At 38.6% G+C, this 13,393-nt stretch overlaps 1 protein-coding gene across 11 annotated transcripts in view; it reads right to left on the bottom strand.

Moving 5' to 3' along the window:
* Positions 1-13,393, bottom strand: part of APBB2 (amyloid beta precursor protein binding family B member 2) — a 167,105-nt gene that overhangs the window by 43,542 nt on the left and 110,170 nt on the right. For all 11 annotated transcript variants that reach the window (XM_088163298.1, XM_014871065.2, XM_088163305.1 and 8 more), the window contains one exon: positions 1,560-1,706. In XM_088163298.1, the coding sequence (XP_088019424.1) occupies positions 1,560-1,706 (147 nt within the window). The remainder of the gene's footprint in view (positions 1-1,559; positions 1,707-13,393) is intronic.

The following is a 13,393-nucleotide window of genomic DNA, read 5'->3' on the forward strand; positions in this document are numbered from 1 at the left end:
TCAAAGTAAATATATTTCAAGTCAATCAAAGTGCTGCTACCTGAAAAATGGATGAGATTACACACATGTAAAGATAATGGTTTTTTTTCTCTCCTAGGGTCAGCAGTAAGTCCAAAGTCCATGACTGACACATCTCTAATTGCCTGTCTAGCTATATTACCTAAATAAAACTGTTCCCAGGTGTAAGAAAGAAAGGAAAACAATATTATTTTGTTCATTTATATGTATAATATATACTTACATGTAAAAATCCTTCTGAAATTATTTTAAATAAATAGGACACTATAAATGTGTTCCTTTAAACATAATTTTAATTTTTAAGGGCACTTTCTCCCAGTTGCTTCCCTGTAGCATCTTGGCATTGCTGTGGTCATAGGACAGTGAAATCAAGCCATAGACTGCAGCAATAACTTGGGAGACTGAATGTTATTTTTCCTGAAATTTTTCCTGAAATGTAGACAAGTCTTTCTTTTGATTTCTTTTGTTTGGCAGTGCCATTTCTCTTAGATCACACAAGAGAAAGTTACAACATTCACTCTTTTGTCACTGTTGCTTTCAGATCTTGTGTGGCCAATCCACATTAGTGTAACCCTTCTGAAAATGTGTCAGGAGAGAGGTAGAAAGTAAGATTTGGCAGAAGTTTAAGTTGCTCCATGAACAATCAAATAACAAAGATGTTTTACTGTGGCTTTGCCTCTTATGTCTTCTGTATGTCCCACCTTTTCCCTTCTTGTTTCACTTACTGACCCCTCAACATCTTCCACTTCTTCACCTGTCCCCAGCACATTTATTTTCCACATCACAAAACCTAAAGCTCCCTTCAGTTTTCCTCGAGTTCCCCCAGCGTTATCCTCTCTTTGCTGCCAACTCAGGAAGAAGCACAGAGCAACCGTGGTTCAGTCAATGCAGGCACATTGACCCTCCAGCAAACCACCAAAGGAGAAAGCTGGGCTCTCTCTTTTTCCCTCAGTGTGTGGGAATCTGGCACCCTCGAATATTGGATGACACTGGTGCACAGATTCAAGAGTTATTGGAGAGGAGCCAACAGACAGACTGATACATAATTAATTTCCTTCTGAAACACTGATAAAATAATCATTGTAAGATAAACCATCTGTCCATCAGTTCCAATCTTCTCATGCATTTCAGAACCACAAATCAGGCAAGTGTGGGTTTCCTTAAAGCCCTTTGCCATTGTGAAACCTTTGAAAATGCTGTTATAAAGCAGCACTTTCAGACCTCTAGTCAGGAGGAAGACTTATATTGAATTTCAACAGTTTGGCCTGTGTGTCCCCAACACTGCCACTGCACAGGTGTGTACTAGCACAGATGTGACATGAAAGCAAGCTCTTTGTGGCATCTGCTGTCCTGAGCAGTTTGGAACAAAAAAGTCAACATTTTCCCTGAACCCTTTGATTAACTTGGCAGTGCCAGGCTGAGGTAGTGAAATCCCAAACACAGAACATGGACATAGTTGTCTACAGGATTGTTCCTTTGAACGTTTTATGATGCAAGAGGGATGTTCCAAGAGGAGGAGGAGATGTTCACTCTGTTCTTACCTCTCCCCAAATGCCAACAGTGTCTCTGATGTCATTTTTACAGTAAGAGAGTTGTCTGATGCAATTGTTCACAGCAACACTGCTCTTTCCAGGAGCCAGATCTTCTTCTGCCATTTCTACCCAGCCCAGAGATCGCACAGCAAAGCACTAAAAAGAAAACAAAAACATCTGTCATACAACAGCTATCAGGCAGTTAAGGTTAAAGGTCTCCATCTAGAATGGGGAAAAAATTAAGGCCTTTTAGATGGGCTTATACTCAAAGGCAAGTAAATGAAAATATAATTCGTGAATGGCAAGGTGAATACATTCAAAGGAACAAAGAAGAATGCATGACTTGCTAGGAAAGGTGTCTGTGGAGGTAACAGTAATACCTTTCAATAAAATAATTTTGTTAACATAAAGGAGGAAACAAGGGAGCAGTAAATATTAGGATACATACAAATAAAAAAAAATTGAAGGAAAAAGCACAACTATAGCTAGAGTAGATCTGAAATTTTAGCAAGGATCTACAGCTTTAATTGAAAAGAAAGGAAACATTACTGGATTATGTCTCTTGTGAGATACCCAGTGTCTGGCTTTTAACCAGAAAATTACACTTTTTTGTGGATTACAGCAAATCACTTCTAAAGTAAGTTTACCCAAGGTAGCAAACGAAAACAAAATCAAAGCTAAGAAGAAGATAAGCTATCATAAGACGAAAGCAGGCTTTTTCTAGAAGAAATTCAAAATTACCTTTAAAATAAGACTCTAATTATACATTTTTTAGCAGAAAGATGTTTAGCCAACCAGAGCACTCAGTTGGCAGAACAAGCCAAGGCAACATTATTTTGCACATATGGTACTTTTTGCAAACAAAACAAAATGGAAGAAATTGAATGGCACCATCTCTACCCTACATCTACAAAGGTAGAGAATAAAAAGTGTTCATTCTGAAAAAACACCAAAACCTGCTCATTTGCTCTCAGGCACTATGGTGGGAGAAATATAGACCTCACATTAAATCAATAGGAGTTTGTCTATGAGACCAAGACTTCTTCCAGAGAACATTACAGGTGTCTCACTCTGAACTAGGGGTGCACTGCCAGCAATGGGCACAACAGGCTTACTGTTGTACCTCCTGACCAGACACATCAAATGCTTTATATTGTGTTTCATCTTGTTTTTTCTCTTCTGCCAGAGTCAGGATTAAAAGCTCGAAAGATGGTATTTTGTATTTGGACTCAGATGTTTATTAATTCTTATCTATGTTACAGTGAGCGCTACAGCACTTCCAGCTAACAAGGTGAAAAGGTGATGTAGCTCTCTCTCTCTACAAGGTCTTTTAAACCTAAACTATCCAATTCAGAATGGACCTAAATTATTTTTACTTTTAACCCAATGACCAAACACCCGTGACCCACAGAATGGCATTTTCTATCCAATTACAAAAGTACCACCTAGATCCATGAAGAAAGGTAAAGAAGAAAGAAACCTCCACCCTAAAACCTTCATCTTGTTTTCTATATATTGCTATATTTCAAAACCTTAAATTCCAAATTTTCTACCATGTGACATTGACATTACACACTTCTATTCAAACTACACACTTGTGATCTTCGTTCTATCATTCAATTTTGGAAGCCTTCTCCATGGCCTCAGGTCAAAAGCTGTGCTTTCTTGTGGGTCAGTGCCTGTCAGCACAGAAGGTCTAAAATTCTCAATATCCAGGGTTCCAACAGCTTTAGATGGTCCCTAAAGGTTCAGCAATAGTACCAACACTCATGGTTGAGCTGCTGCCTTGTGCCACACAACTTCCTTTTCATTGAAGAAAGATGAAAAAAACGACCAACAATAAAATGTGAAGTGGATCTCTTACAATCCAGCTGCTGGCCCTTGGGCAAGCAGACAAAGATCCTGAGAGCTGCTGGCAGGAAGGCAGTGCTGGAGCCCTGCTGCCTCCAGCAGCACACAGCTGCCACACAGGCACACAGCCCACGAGCTGCAGCTACCAATCCTTCTTCTTAAGATGCAGTAAATAAATCAGCTTCAGAGCTCGAAAGCTGAATATTCACTTGTCACCTTCTAAAACCTGCTGTGAAGTCAGTGAGTTGATCAAGCTCACACACCATCACTGGCGTGGCATTTGGGAATAGCTGCCCTCAAAAAAACCCTACCCCAGAACACCAAGGTATTTTAAATATGCATTAATGTCAACTTTGGCAAACTAAGGGAGGAATAAAATTCACCAGTGGATAAAATGATTAATGACTTTCTCTCTCCCTTTAAAACTTATCTCCTCCTTCAGCCTTCATTCAGTTTGCACAATGCAGGCTCACTCCACCAAGCAGGAAATCCAGCCTTAAGAGCCTGCTTCCTGTACCTCTGGTGCCCACTCCAAAGACATCTCAGGTATCAGACAGCAAATACACTGTGCAATTGCATAAAACCCTTTAGTGAGTGTAGGTAAAAAAATTAAAGCCTTTCATGCCTCCAGCTTTTTTGTAGGTTTTTTTTTTTCATTTTTGCTTTGCAAACAAGGGAACCAACATGCAAATTCTTGCACACTGCTGCCTCCTGACACAGCTCTGCTGGAAACCCACAAAAGTGCTGACTTTCAATTCTAAAGGGCCACGAAGGAGAAGGTAAAAGAGGAGACAAAGAAAGGGTCAATACTCAGGAGTGCTCTTCACTTCAGAGCTACACAAGATACTAAAAAAAATTTTTTTTAGCAATTATTAAGGTGTTCTAATCTTAAGATTGCAGAATTGTTTCAGGCACATTAGATGCTCATGAATCTTGCTAAAAGAGCTGCTATACCCACCGGGGTATTAAATATTTATTTTTACAAGCTTTAAAAATACTGATTTTTACTGTACCAGAAGAAAGGGGTTTTTTACAAGTATTTAAATACTAAACTGAATAGCAGAATACTAGCAGAGAGAAACATTTTTAAATCAAAAGAGAGGTGAAGAATTAAATATATACAATAAGCATACAGTTTCCTTGTTGCTCTTCATATCTCAACCACACCTGCAATTTCCTAGCTGCTTTCTGAACACAAAGATAAATATGGAATCACAGAATGCTTTGGGTTGGAAGGGACCTTAAAGATTGTCTAGTTCCAATCCCTCTGCTGTGGGCAGGGACACCTTTCACCAGACCAGATTGCTCAGAGGCCCATCCAACCTATACAGTCCTTGCACTGAACAGTGAATCTTAAGAAGGCCAAAAGTGATGAAAAACTATCAATTCAACTTGACAGCAGATAAATCTCTTATTAGTAAAGATGGTGAATTGTTCTGCTATTTTTTTCCCGGCCTTTTTTAATTCCATGTTTGAAATTTTCTGGTGGCAGCATTCCCTGTATTTATGCAGCTCATTGTCAAAACAGTATAGTGAGCTGAATGCACTCTTGTCTACCCCACATATTGCCCTCCATGTGAAGGACCTGGCTTCCTTCCCTGCTTCTGTTCCCTCTTGGTGCTTCCAAGTGAGGTAGACAAAAAAAAGCCCTTGGCTTCTGGCACCAGACAAGTTTTTGTGGATGTAACAAGAAGCCCTTACCATAACCCAAACAAAATGCTTCAGAACAGCTTCAGAAAACAAACCAATTTCCCAAAAATTCACTGCAAACAAAAACCTCTCAATAAACCCTAAAGAGACTCATCATTCTACTCACAGGGTAATGCATGTACCTCAGTGTATATATATATATAGGTAACTTTCTTTTGCTCAAAATACACCTAAAGACCAAAAACCTTGTATTTTGTGGTTAAGTGAATACATGTGCTGATGTGGCTCAGCAGTCATGGCTGACCTTCACACAGATTTTCAGAGCTAGAAAATAGGAAGACCCAGTAACATGACATGTATCAGAGTCCATGCAGCATCAGTATAACAGCAGTATATAAACACACACCTGTGGAGTGGGAGACAGGTGGGAGCCAGAGCATGCATGCCTGCATGTCTGTCTTCTCTGCATATTGCCAGCACCTGCATTGTAAGAGATCCACTTCATATTTTATTGTTGGTCACTTTTTTCATCTTTCATTATTTGACTTAGAGATTCTCTTCTCTTTAAAACAAAAGAGTACAAAACCCAGCAGAAACAAACCACCTAGTGTCTCCAGTCAGATATGACCTAATTTTCAGACCATGGCTGGCTGAGTTAGCTGTGACAGCAGAATTGCTTAGTACCCTAACACAAGAACACAGCAGCACGGTTCCCTGCCTCCCACCAAGGATACTGACAAGCCAAGAGACAAAGTACTTCCCTTGACCCCAAAGAGCTCTGATAATGCACTCTATTGTCTTCTGCAGCTAACACCTAGAGGCAAACCAAGCCAAGCTAAGACAGAAGCTTTGCTTCCTTAAGCGTCTATGAGCTCAGTAAAACCATCATTCCTGGAAAGGTCAGTTTGTTATGCATCTCTACTCAAGGCTTAGAGAAAATTAGTGGCAATTAATAGTTATTGGCCTGTCACAATTTCAAAGTAATCCCAATACCAACTTTTGTCTTACAGTAGTCTATCTAATTTATTTTCTCTCTTAGAGAAGGTTTTCTGTGCCTGGTCAGGCTGTCTGCTTGCTCCCAGACTCATTTCAAGAGCTGATAAAGAAAAACAGGTTTGAAGAAAAACAAAAGGTGTTGATAAATACAGCAGGATGAAAGATTCTTAGGAATTGTACACTGTGCAACATTACTGATTGGGAAAATCAAAGATACTACCACAAGCACTGCGTGGCTGAGAGAAGTGAATGAAAAAAATGTCACTTAAACCATGGTAAGCCAATAATCTTGTGTTTTCATCTTGACTAGAGATTTCATATTTCCTGCCTGGCTACAGGACATTGTGCAAAGAAATTACATAGAGGGGGAAAAAAATCCGTCTTATCACCCACTAGCCCATGAAAAGACAGGTTAACAAAAATGAATACACAGCTACTGCTGCTTGGCTTTACAGTTCTGGGAAATCTATGTTCGAATAGCTGCAAATCCAATCAATGTTTCAGGGTTAATGATCTGTAACCTAAGAACCAAACTCACAAATGCTGTCATCTGAACACTGTATAGAGGTCCAAACCTCTCTTGCAGTGCAGTTCTGATCCAAAACATTGCCTAAAGCTGGAGAACTTTAGGACTGAAGAAATAACAAACCACAAATCACACTTTTGCTCTTTAGCATTGCAAACCCTTCACCACAGGACAGAGTTCTGCTCTGCAGCAGCTTTTCCAAGAGGAACTCTGGAAGGAGCTTTGGCAGGGATACAGAGCTGTGACAAAGTTCTAACCGTAACCAAATGCACACTCTAGCTGTTGCCTAGCAGTGCTAAGCATATGGCATTAAAGAAAATAAAAATAAAATAATCAAGAAAAACAAAGCAAATACAATCTCCTACTAACAAGAGATCAAGTGCACATGACTGATGGCAGAGCAGTATTGGAAATTGGATGGATCATAAAGGTGTGGATAGAAAAGATCCCACTATAGGGTGAAAATGAATTAGAACATCAGTTCGAGAACAACAAACTAATGCACATTACAAGACCACAGACAGATTGTTTTTCCTATTACACAGCTGTTGGCAGCCACTATGAACACATCTGCACTAAGACTATGTTTGCCTTGATGCTTTAAATCTGTGCTACTTATTTCTTCTCTACTTCCAAGCCCACAGGACTTGGTTTTGAGCAGTTTCCCTTTGTTTCCTTTTATATTTTTCCTATTTAAAGGTTATATCTGCCTGCAGCCATACACTACGATATTTAATAAGGCCTTTTATCACAGACCACTGAGCAGGTTCGTGCCTGAGACACAGCATGTAGGCCACATAATTAACCATTTATTATGCAGCCAACATAACCTTCAAAATTTCACTTGCATTTCTGTGATAGTTTGAAAATAAAAAACCAAAACCCTATCATATTATTTTAAGCTTTGGAAGATCAAGTAACGTATCTTTCTATTCTGAGGAAGAAGTATGTTTCAGTATATTTGTCTGCTGCATAGCAAGAAAGATTACATTGATTTCAGATGAAAATACTGGAGAAGATCAAAGAGTACCAAGAGAATAAAAAGAACTTATGCAATTAATGAACAAGCTCTTTCATTTAATTGACACAAAGACTCTGCAGTGCATCTACTTTCTCAAAGAAATACTCACAGATGTCACATAAAAGTTCTTAGCTACAAAAAATTCAAAATGCTTAATCAAAAACATACTAATAAGACTTTTCAACATTTCCAGCTTCCTGTTACAGTTCATCTTGTATCACTTGAAATACACATGAAATACAAAAATAAGCACAGAAATATTCAAGTCACAACAGAATTCAGAAATCACTAATAAATGCTATTTCAGGCAGATGATTATAAACTAAACTCCCCTAGAATTAAATATGGGGACTTTACAAATACTATAAAATAACCTTTAAAATAAATTACTTCTTTAGAGGAGGTCAGTATCAAATTTTCTGCTCTCACAGTCCCTCACTCATTCCCCAAGCCACTACAGTTTCATTCTTCCAGACCTGCAGACTTCAGTGTGTAGGATGACAAAAGTCCCTCTCGTGTTTTGAGCTTAATACTTCTGTCTCAGTGGTTCCCTCTGGCTTACAGCCAGAGGTCAAATCTGCTCTACCAAGGCAAGAAAATGTTGCAGGAACATTGTGCTGGTTCAAGATTTTTTAAAATCCAGTCATTTGAGCAAAAAAGAGAATGGACACTACTGTTCTCTACTAACATCCCCTTCTGAAGAAGAAATTAAAATCAACTTATTCTTTTCTCCAGTCTTCTCAGCAAGAACAGGTTTTCACTTTAGATGCTTTACAGATACCTTGACTTCAGATCCTAAAGGGATGAGTTTATGCATTTGCTTTGAGCTAAGGGCGGTTTGGGCTTCATTTTAATATAGTGAAATAAAACCTGTGCTTCCTGATTTAAGAAAAGGCAGGCCTATTTTTCACTAGAAACTAATACAGGATGTTTAAATTCGGGTCTGAGTTGCAGAGTAACTGAACTGCTAGGAGAACTCAAGCAGATTTCACTGCTCTGTGATACAGACATACCCCAGCAAACACACACACATGCTTTGCCAGCAGAGGCAAACCCTGCAGGAGTTCACAGAGCATAAAGAACGTGTGCATTCATTGCTTTAAAACTAATGCTCTGCACTTCTTAACCTTAACCTTAAATGTTGTATTTTCCCAATATAGGCTCTTCTTCAGCCTGATGGATATAAGTGCTTCTAATGCCACCAGCAGTACTTTATTTAGTACTGTGGTGCATAATTTGAAAGGGAATAAACATGACATCCAAATTAAAAAAAAAAAAAAATCAAAATGCACAAAGAAACAAAAACCCCTGAAGAGCTCCCAACCTTTAAGTGAACTCTTGACCTTATGAATCAATGGAGAAAAACCTTCCAACTTCACTAAAATCTGAATTTCATGTCTCTTTAGAAGCAACATTATTACAAGTTATTTGATTTCTGCAGAAATTATGTTTACAACAGGATCCAAAGTCAATGAAGTTGAATCATGATTGATCAATTCCCAGTTTTCAAAAAAGACTCAAATAAGCATGAATCCAGAGTCCAGAAGTCTTGAGCCCTGGTGGACTTCCCACATTTGAGGATCCATTTACTGTCACACTGTATCCTTGAAGCACCATGGAGTCATCATTTCCAAACATATGGAATAATGCATAACTGTGCAAGATGGCACTATGATGCATGGCCCATCTTGCTTTTACATATCTTAAGTGATAAATATTATCCCTTCTCTCTTGGATGAAATGCAGAAAATTTTGACAAGGAAAATTTCTCATTTTTTAAAGTGAAATTTAGAAGCAGAACTAAAAATAAATATACATGCTGGCTAGAGTTATCTAAATATTTCTGTCATTCAACTCAATGTTCCACTTTAATTGATTTTTAAATGAATTTCCTCCATAAATGTACCTTTCAGCTAGACCACAGCGGACAAATAACTCACCAAGTTTCTACCATGCTGGTTTCAAAATATGTATGTGCAATAGATAACATAAATAAATACATATATTTTTATATACACATAAATACAAATAGCACTTTTTTCCATTAAAAATCTATGCCATTGAATGGTAAACATCGTGATATTTCAAACTAGAACAAGCTATTTCCCCGAGCTGCCCTAAACTGGCAAAGTAATGTAAATAATTGAAGAGAAATACAAAAATATCTGTCAGTTCATTTTGCAGCAATATGATGAACAGACATTCAAGAGGCAATTCCACAGCTGAAGCTGACAGAGGCTACACAGATTGTTTCAGGGGTGAGAAGGTTGGTCTCAAGTGGGAAGTATGAAAGGTTGCAAGCTGTGATTACCTCTGCACTGTACTAGCCAAGACGCTGGTGAGCTGACAGGGAAGTCTGCCAGCAACATCAGCCCAGGCTGTGCTAAACTGGGAGCTGCTTGCTGACAGAATCCACTGGTCTGCAGAATGGCCACAGAAACGTTTTGCCTGTGGAACATGAGTATGATGAGCTCTTGCTTCTCCCAGTTTCTGTCCATTCCTGAGGGTTCCTTCAACAATCACAAAGTACTGCTGGCCCATGAAAAGTTTACTGTGTTGCACTATGAAACAGTGAATAAATTGTGATTAAAAACTATTAAAATAAGCAACATTAAAATATTAGAAAGTGAATCAAACAAAACCAATTTTGCCTAGATCAGCAGCCTAGGGTTTTTTGTGTTCTACTGAACCACTACAGTTTGTTATATGGCTGTACACAGCAAGGTGCTGTACACAGACTCCAGCCAAGAAAATCGGGACTGTGCACCTCCATGAGAAAAGTACTGAAGAGGACACTGGCACTTTGACCTAGGGAAGCAATAGAAACTGCCACCATGGAAGAAACAACATAATAAAAAAAAAAAATAAAAATAGGTATATTCATGTTTTCTCAAACATAGCCAGCACTTCCTAGTATCCCATGCCTGAGAGGCCACAGCAGCACATTGGGTGTCCCACAGTTGTGATTCCAGGGACAAGGCTCCCTCCAGTGTCACCTCACCTGACTGGCAATCAGGGAAGCTGCCTCCCCACAAGGACAGTGGTGAGTGGCATACACCTAAACTGCCCACACAACCTGGCCACTCATTGCAAAGGCAGTAATTGTTCCAAGGGCAAAGCATGACCCACACAGCTCCCACCTGCATCATTCATCCTCCTGTAATGCTTTTGGCATCTATATTCTTGCTGCCCCAACAGTAATTCCTGGCCAACACACCTGTGGCAGACACAGCCACTGTCAATATTGGACCTTTACTGGCCATGAAGATACTTTGTTTTGAGTTGAAACAAAGGTGTTTCTATGATTTATCTTCTTTCCCAATCCTGTAGAAATCTCACAGAACAGTGCAAACATTTTGTACAGTGTATCTTAATAAAGCAAATCCTGATAATACCCCAAACTCAAGAGGTAATTCTTAATTCGTAATTCTGCATTACAAACTTGGAAACTAATGGTAAATATTCAAGCAGTTTCCATTCTCTTTCGCATGATTAATGGCTTTTTGATGTGTTTTTCTAAGGAAGACTACAAGTTAAATTTCTCCTCTACATCCCTCCTACTGCTTAGGCACTCATGTCCTGATCATTGTCTTCAGTTCACAGCTAATGAGATCCTAGAGATACATGGGATTCCTAGGAGTTAAAGACATGCAATATTTTGAAGGATCTCATTATAATCTTGAATGGGTTGAAAAATTAGGCTACATTATCCCAGATACTTATATTTTACCTCTAATAGAAGAAAAAAACCTACTGTAACTCTATATGCCCTTATAAAGTAAATCCATGAGATTTGGGAAAATGCTGCATCTTCCTTGCCCTGAATTCATCTTCATATTTGATTAAACAAGACTCCATTTAGAAACAAGGTGGAAGGAAATATCCTCTAGATGGAAATCTGTATTATGATGTACATCATATCATGACATCAGCAGTTTTTACCTAATGACACATCAGATATCAATAGTAATAGCTATCGTTCACAGAGATAAAAAAAAGCAAACACATTCTCTGAAAGGTCTAATACATAACATGAAAATGACTATTAAAAAAAAAGAAATCGTTGAGGATATGTATTTTAGTGCTTTTTGGCTATTTCTAAAACAGCTTTTGAAGCAGAATATTTTCAAGCACCTGCATCATTTACCTGCAGCATCTCTATAGATGAGAGGGTGCCTTAATGCTGCTAATGGCAAACAGCCAAATTCAGAAACACCAAACCAGTCTAGAAACAGCCACCCCCATCACTCAGCACTGCTACCCAGGAGCTGCAAAGGTGGAATGGCAGATTACACTTGAATCAGTTTGTCAGGAAGACGAGTCAAGGCAGAAAAAAGCCCCACAAAAAACACTTAAGAAGAAACTTGAAACTAATACATGGGATTATATATTACAGTTCCCTTATAAGGGTAAAGGAATGGGTACAAGATTTCTTTCAGTGCTATTTCCTTGGGAATGAAAATAAAATATTGCTTTGAAAGAAAGAAATTCCCAATCCAAAAACCAAGCAAAAATACCACTTTAGAAGAAAAATTGTTGAAAATACCTGATTTCTCTTTTGATCTACTTTTGTAAAGAGACATAAGATAAACTCCTCAAATGTAATTAATTGATATTAATTTAATTGAGGCTTTTTGCAGCATTTTGTCAGCTCATGAGAAGACTGTAATGCAGCCTGAGGTGGACTGCTGGAAAATGCTGAATACTCCCTGCTTGCACCAAGAATTTCAGAAGCTGCTCTGACTGAAAGAAAAGAATCCTTTCTTGGGATTGCTGGACATGGCAAAAGCTCCTCTCAGGTTAAGCCTTCTCTTGGATCAGAAATCAGATTCATGTCCATCCCCAAGGACACAGGCTGATTATTTACACATGATTCTGTGTCTAGGCAGGGTATTTGCTTCTGGAAAAGACAAGAAAGAAGCAAATATACAATGCCTCCAAAACACAAACATTTGCTTCCATAGTAAGAAAAGCAGCCAAGATATCAATTTTAGTAGTGCTTAGATAGATTATTTTGATTTATAGGCCACTTTCACAACAGCCACAAGTCAGTTTGCCAAAGGCCATCTGATTAAACCCTAAAGGCCAGGTAATCCATAGGAATTCATCACCAACTCACTTTCCATGTCTCCAAGTGTATTTTCATTCACCTACAGGTGAATCACTAAATTTAAATACATGCTATAAACATCTCCTGATGCTCTCTCTCTTGGAAATAGTCTCATCCTCTTCTTTTGAGATCCAGAGCATTTATTGGTTTCTACAGTAGAAAATAGTCTTTTGGAGTAAATGCCTGGGACTTCCACAGGTTTAAATACTTCTTCCCATTCTTAGATAAAGGTATATAGCTAAAACTGCTCTAAAATGGTGAGGCTGGAACAGTGAAGCTTTGCTGAGCAGACCAATGTGGACAGGGAATTTGAAAATCCATGCTTAAAGAGAAAAGGAGAGAATAAAGGCATGGCTAAATGTCAGGCCAAACAGGCCAACTTGGAAAAGGTTTTAGAGAAAATCAGTCACACGGGCTTTCCATTTTTCATCCATTCCTAGGGACAGTGACAGGCTTCCCAGGAGGTTCTGTTTCTATATATGGACATAAGAAAAAATTTACCACCTTCCTATGTTTTTACACAAGGACATCGTATTTTATAACAGTGAAAAAAAGACAACCTAGAAGAATTTACAGTCTGAGATTGGTAAAAGCATCTTCTGCCTTCCTTGAAACTCAATTAGGAAAGCACACATTGCTCTATAAATTAACCAGGAAGGTTACGATCTGTCTCGTGGGAAGCACCAATT

The sequence above is a fragment of the Sturnus vulgaris genome, chromosome 4, assembly GCF_052056855.1.
Source record: "Sturnus vulgaris isolate bStuVul1 chromosome 4, bStuVul1.hap1, whole genome shotgun sequence".
NCBI classification, from domain to species: domain Eukaryota; kingdom Metazoa; phylum Chordata; class Aves; order Passeriformes; family Sturnidae; genus Sturnus; species Sturnus vulgaris.